This window comes from Ictalurus punctatus, chromosome 7, assembly GCF_001660625.3.
Source record: "Ictalurus punctatus breed USDA103 chromosome 7, Coco_2.0, whole genome shotgun sequence".
NCBI classification, from domain to species: domain Eukaryota; kingdom Metazoa; phylum Chordata; class Actinopteri; order Siluriformes; family Ictaluridae; genus Ictalurus; species Ictalurus punctatus.
In genome coordinates, this window is record NC_030422.2 from 31,433,225 (window position 1) to 31,440,146 (window position 6,922).

At 38.6% G+C, this 6,922-nt stretch overlaps 1 protein-coding gene across 1 annotated transcript; it reads right to left on the reverse strand.

Annotated features, from left to right (window-relative positions):
- Positions 1 to 2,145: 2,145 nt before the first annotated feature.
- LOC128633113 (high affinity immunoglobulin gamma Fc receptor I-like) lies at positions 2,146 to 5,467 on the reverse strand. The gene is made up of 5 exons (XM_053681858.1): positions 5,392 to 5,467; positions 4,442 to 4,717; positions 4,115 to 4,363; positions 3,747 to 3,863; positions 2,146 to 3,158 (listed from the first exon to the last, which is right to left on the reverse strand). The coding sequence occupies exons 1-5, from the start codon at positions 5,465 to 5,467 to the stop codon at positions 3,112 to 3,114; spliced, it is 765 nt and encodes a 254-aa protein (XP_053537833.1). The 3' UTR covers positions 2,146 to 3,111.
- Between the last annotated feature and the right edge of the window lie 1,455 nt (positions 5,468 to 6,922).

Sequence of the window (6,922 nt, forward strand, 5' to 3'; positions counted from 1 at the left end):
CGCGGAGTACAAACATGGCCACTGAGGACTACACTTCCCACACATGCATGCGCTTGCCTTCTCCAGAGTTCTAACCACACACACCTGCACTCACAGCATATAGGAGACTTTGGGAACATTCAGACGGCACGAAGCAAATGTACAGTTTTCTTGTTCTCTGTTGGTCTCCAAACCTTTTCATCGTTTTTTGCCAAAGTAACTTTTGACCATTGTTTCTGCTCTCAACCCCGATTATCTACTTTGCCTACATAGCGTGACACTGCTGTCCTGTGTACAACTTTATACCCCACCACCCACTCTAATGAAGACACAGAGAGAAAGTTTACTCCCAGAGCATCACAGAGATAATAACCGTAATTTACACAATGTCCAAATATTTATGGACATGGCTTTTTCTTTTTTTGCCAAACGATCATCTAAATAAATAATTTCTGGTGAATGTTTTCTTTTTTTCCTGCTGCTGATTTACAGTGTGCATGCCTAATGATGAAGGAATAAAAAGGGCCGAGATTGCACAATAATGTGTGAATATAATGGTTTTGTGTTTCTAGTTATAATCCAGGTGTGTAATGTGCACAGCAAAGCAAAAGCACATAAACAGCACATTGTGTCCGCTATACCACACACTGTCTAAAGGGCTATTCAGACAGGACTAGTTTTAGATGGGGATGAGGCGTAATGTAATAATATCCAGAGCTTCTCTGTGATTTTAATCCCGTGTGAACTGGTCATGTCGGTTATTTTTCTGCACTTTTTCCAGACTGTGTGTTCCAGAGCCGTTGAAGATTACAGCATCTTTTACCTTCTATAAAATGACCTATAACAGATGAACATTTCTCGCAAAAATCTTCTCCCAAACATAATGATTATGTACCATTTGTTCACACAGTGTTTGATAACGTCGTTCTCTCCAAACTGAACCTAAACATAAAGTTTCAGCTCTGGTCCAGCTGTGGCTTTTCTTTGGCTTCGTCTGTGCCATGATGTTGTAATATCAAACACTGTAACTGTCAGTAAGATGCTGTTACTGAATTATTTTTTGTGATCGCTGACATGATAAATGTTGGTGCAGTGGAGCAGGAGCGGAGTTGGAGGTTTCCTTCCTAACACAAGCTAATGACATCTAACAGCCTGAGTTTTAGAATCTCATACACAAATGATATGGTAACTGTTACGATACAGTTCACTGTGAACCCAACTGCAGAGTGAAAACTCCTGCTTGATTATAAATAAATGGCCAAGCAGGGTTTATATATTGGTGAAATAAAGGTTAAGGGCAGGCAGGGTTTAGGGTGTGATTGGTAGACTTTCTCTAGTCCTTTCTTTACTCCGCTTTTCTTTTCTGCTCCTTTTCTAATACTTTTAATTCTTATTTTCCTTTTTCTTTTCACCCTTTAAACCATACCACAGATAAAAGCCTGACAAGCCATACCAATCCCCTTCTGCAAAATTGTATCAAAGACTGTCCTTAAGTATCCTGCCTTGCAGGTGCAGGAAATCCAGGTTAATCAGCCTGGAGAATTCTGGGTAACTGAGTTTTCCTGAATGGCAGCGCTCACTGTACACTGCTACTGCCCTCTGCTGGCTGCTGGAGGTGTAGCGTGGCATCTTACAGTAACAAAGGGGAATAAATTTATTTATACAGTAAAATGTGCATGAAACTATTTTCCTGCTACAGTTTTCCCCTGGAAGAAGTGTGTGATGTTCCTCACTGCAGAAATCTACCAAAAATTATCCCCAATTGTGTAGACTGTGTTAGTGCTCATATACAACATTGATTTAGATACAAGATTGATTTACACATCTCTAATCCTGACTGTTTAATCCCTCTGCAGGACTGGGAAGAAATGCACTTATGAGGAAGTTATCTAGCAGGGTTTAACAGTGAAACCTTGTGTTTCACTTTATAAGTAGCTTTGATTGTCTGAATCACTGCCACTGCTGTAATGTTAATGTCCTGTGTTGTGTTTTGGACATTTTCAGTGTTATGTTAGTCCTGTACATCAGTGTACCAGTGTGTAGACATGCAGAAAGAGTAATATCACTTCTGTTTGATTCCTCATTTACTCCTGAACTTTACTGCACTGACATCCTCTACTTTCACTGAATAATACTGCAGGATCCAGATTCTGCTTTTAAGATAACACTTTATTAATCCCATGTGGGAAATTCCAATCTTACAGCAGGAGACAAGAGACAATATAAGACAATGAAAAGTACATCATTGTATAAAAATACAAAATATTAAAAATGCTGATATTGACAAAGGTACAGGAGTTTTCTCAGAGTATTACTTATACTTCATATGATACATTATTGCTACCAGGTTAAATAATTCAGTGAACTGATAATGATGCATTAATTGAATTGATCAAATCATTTCATCCACAAATCTCCTCACACAACTACAATTAAAGTTCACACAGCTGAAAAGTCGAACAAATCTAACAACAGTGTGTAACTGAGATTGTAAATCTACTCCTCGTAATCCAGCTAGAGCTAATCTCACAAAGAAATAGAAGAAAACACAGCAGTACAAATACAGTAGTGGTAGAACTAATACTGAGAAGGCACAAAACACAATATTAGTTCCCACCATGTTTCAGATAACAGTCAATGACCTTGTTTTTATATCGCACCCATACAAAGCTTAACTTACTTTAACTCCAGTAACACTGGGCTTTTCACCAACCGCTCTGACTGTAGTCAGCTTACAGAAAATACAACCTACACCGGAAAACATTACACTGCACATTTTCATTCTGAAATAACGCAATTTAAACCATATACACTCTCTGCATCAACATTTCCCCTTGATTAATATTTTTATAAGAGTCTTTGTTCATTTTTTACTCTGCATTGCATTAGCAGCATGTAAGCGTTATTGGAGATACACACATGGTAACTTTCACCTCATGAGGAGGTTTGCAGGCTTCAGCTAAACAAATCCAGTCAGAACAATGAAGGTGTCTAAAAGATGCTGAGCAAATAACAGCATGGCATTAAAATGACAAATCAGTATTATTTTAAAATCCCACAAAGCATTAAAGAACAAGAAATGATGAAATTATTTGACAGTAAATGCATCCTCTTTTTACAGATGAACTTTGCTCACTCCTCTATGACTGCATTCTCAATCCTCTCTTCATCAGTGTGAACTGTTAAAGACATTTAAAAAGTCATTTGTTTCATTTCAAAGTTTATTCCAGGTGTTTATGGCAGAAAATCAACCGAGCTGCATTTGATATCGTCCTAAACACAGTTTAAAGGGTGTTTGTTTTAATGCTTATGAAGGACAGTGAAGTGACACGTGACAGAGCTTCAGGAAAAGATGTGTTAGAAAATAAACATCATTCATTCAGTCATCTTCAGTAACTGCAAAATGTAGGTCAGAGATTCTTTATCAATTATTACAAACACTTTATTAGTGTCCTATTGCTCTATTAAATGCTACCTCTTCGTTTTAAACCTTGTGTATTATTATTGTCATTATCTAATGCCTGCATGAATAATTATATCCATCATATATTATATTAGCTACAATATATTTGTTATGTAAGTTACGATATGTTTTAAATATAAATAGTGTGACAAGATCTGTATTTACTAAAAGTCTGGAGTTATTTGTAATTTAGATGCTTTGTCACACTGATTGAAGCGTCTGTTACGTGTAAATTCACCCTTTTTTCTGGCAGTAATTAAAGTTAGTTTGTTCATTATGTGAAACGTACTGAAAGAGTTCTTACCTCGAGCTCTGTAACATTTGACCAGCAGAATGATGGTCACCAGCAGATACGGAGAGGCCGTCACTACACTACTGATCAGCATGAGCACTGAGAATGGAGCTTCTACACCTGATGGACCTGACACAGAATAAAATAATCTTCATAATAAACTTTATTCATGATGAACTGTTTGTATGTTTTACTCAAACTGCAGTAGAAATAAATCCATTTACACTAGTACACACAGACACACAACAGCATGTGAACACACTGCATATTTTACACAGAATTTCATAAACTCAGCACTATAGATTACATTATGTAAAGATACTGAGTTCAACACATTCAGTCACAGTTGTATTTAAATTAATTTTGAAATGATTTCTCACCTCTGACTGAGACCCAGCTTTTCAGTGACTCTCCTCTCTCTGGGTGTTTACAGTGGTAGAAACCTTCATCTGACTTTGAGACATTATAGATGATCATCTCTCCTGTTGTCTGATTCTGGAGAACTGATCCATCTTCATAGAAATCAGCTCGGAGGTTTGAGGAATTTGTGTTGTGATATAAACAGCGTAGAGTCAGAGGATGTCCCTCAGTCACAGGATGGACAGGACTCTCCAGGATCACATCCCCATCTAGAACACAGAAAATCACATTTAACATGAAGCATTTCCCTTTTCCTTTAACAAAAAACACACTACATGAAGACTCACCATGCACTGTGATGTTGACAGGATTACTGTTTTCTCCAGATTCAGACTCACACCAGTAAACTCCAGTGTCGGATGTGGAGAGAAAGCTGATATTACATGTAGATCCTGAAACTGATCCCCACTGTGAACAATCGAACACTAACTCACTGTGTGTGTATCGTCTCACTCTCCATCCAGTAGATTTATTCTGGTCCTCACAGCTCAGTGAGAAAGAGTCATTACTAAAGTGTTGAGTTCTGCTGGGATTGATTATCAGAGAGACTGGAGGAGATTCACCTTAAACAGAGATGAGAGCCATGTAAATAAGAATAAGAGGAATATGCAATACATTGGTAGAAGGGCATGTGTGTTCAGAATTATATTTTGTAATCAAAGCCACAGTGTATAGCTGTCACGAGATGGAGCAAGCAGACAGATGCAAAAGCATGCAAAGATGTTTATTAATATCCAGGCAGACAAATCCAAACTTTGGGCAAAATTCAGAATCAAGAAACAAGCAAAAGGTTGGGCGATCAACCAACAGGTTATCAAAACACTGGGCAAAAAGAGGTCAATAACACCAGCACCAGCAATAAAGAGGCTTGGTACGGTCACAGACAAGAGGAACAGCACATATAATTCACCCTGAGTTAATGAAACGAGTGTCCCTCCATACTGTGACTGTAATTGTGCTGTGGATTTTATGCAGGTGTGCATAATCTGGGAACTGAAGTGCATGGCGGCCATGTTTGTGGGCCGCAGTGCATGATGGGAAATTGAGTTTGTGGTGTGAGTATACCTAACAATAGCATGGGTCATAACACAGACAGGTTTAACAGACAGGTTTTGCTGCACTTTCCTGGTGCAGCAAAGGACAGGTTACCCAGGGGACCAAGACTGCCATTGGAGGGGAGTGTTCCTTGGCGCTCCGGGAGGAACATCTTTGGAGGGGGGATCTGTCATGATCTCGCCAGCAGATGGTGCTGCGACAGCGATGTGCACGGAGAGACGGAGGGTGCGCATGTGCACGAACCTGAGCGAGCACATGCTCGCGAGTTGCATATGAACCAAGGAGACTTGGTTATACTTGGTATACAGTGGACATGTGCGTTTGTTTCTGTTTTGTCTCCTCCTTGTTTAGTTATTGGTGGATATGTGAGGGCCTGTCTCAGTTGTTACCAGCTGTCAGAGCTTAAGGTAAATGACATTAGTTATTTAAACCCCTCACGTTGCTGCACACTTCGCGAAGTATTAGATGTAAAGAAGGTACATGTGTAATGGTGCCACGTGGTAATGTTTCCATGCCCTGCTCTGGTTTCATGCCTCAGTTCTAGTTAATGTGTAAATGTTTAAATGTGCTAAGTGGTAGCGTTTCCATGTCTTGTTCTAGCTTCGTGTTTCGTGCCTTAGTTCTAGTTAGATGACAGATGAGTATATGTTTAAAAGTTTGAATGGTAGATGTATAAAGGTGTCATTGTGACACGTGGTAGTGTTTCCATGCCCTGTTTAAGTTCCATGGTTCTTGCTTCCATTTAAGCTTTATATTTAGACCTTGTTTCCCATTTTCTTGTACGCTGACTTTAGTTGTTAATAAATATGTGAACCTGCACTTGCTTCCTGTATAATCTCGTAACAGACAGAGACAGCACAAAAACACAGCACATGGTTTTTTTCACCAATGTCACAAAGAGAAAAAAAACTCTATCAGTACTTAGGGCTCTATAACTTCCTTATTCATATTAATAAATGAATGTTGCATGAATCTCTTCTTACATTCACACATCCACACCTTTACTATTTAACTTAAACCCACTGTTATTTTTCCTCACCAGTGAGCCATAGTGGCTGTGGATCGCTGTACTGTGTGTGTAAGGCTGGTTCTCCTCTCTCTCCTCTGCACATATAAACTCCTGTGTGTTTAAGATTAGCAGGACTGAGAGTGTATTTGCCTCCAGATTCTCTGCTGCTGTCTGAGAGGAGCTCCACATACATGATATAGCCATGATTATCTTTTATTTGAGTTAAGGCGTCTCTGTAGGGAACAGCTGTGTACCAGCTGAATGTCCAGTCTGTAGAGGAGTCTGTAATCTCACAGCTTAGAGTCACTGAGTCTCCTTCAGTCAGCCAGCTCTGTGGAGATACACTCAGTACTGCCCCTGGTCTCTCTGTTACATAAGAAATACAAAACATTTTATCTAGATTTATTTAATACACCATAAGAAGCTTTTTATGAATGTCTAATTGCACCTGATGATTTTTTTTACAAGAGTTTCTTGCAGTTCAGGTGTTTAGTTACACATATGTTACCATGTTATATGTCACCATGTTATAATTATTTACAAGATAATACCATATAGAGTATTTGTAATTACTTATTGTTCTATTAAATTATAGTATGTTGCATTTAGACTGTAAGAAAGTGAAGATTATTTCTTACATTTCTCACACATTGGAGATTTCTGGTTTCAGAGCTATTGTGTACTAAAGCAATAAGTCGCATAA

Coding starts and splice junctions, on each gene's coding strand:
- LOC128633113 (XM_053681858.1), bottom strand. CDS start 5,467: ATGTGCTCGCTCAGGTTCGTGCACATGCGCACCCTCCGTCTCTCCGTG. Junction 4,718..5,391: donor TGTCGCAGCACCATCTGCTG/GCGAGATCATGA, acceptor TCTCTGTTTAAG/GTGAATCTCCTCCAGTCTCT. Junction 3,159..3,746: donor CAAATGTTACAGAGCTCGAG/GTAAGAACTCTT, acceptor TGTCTTTAACAG/TTCACACTGATGAAGAGAGG.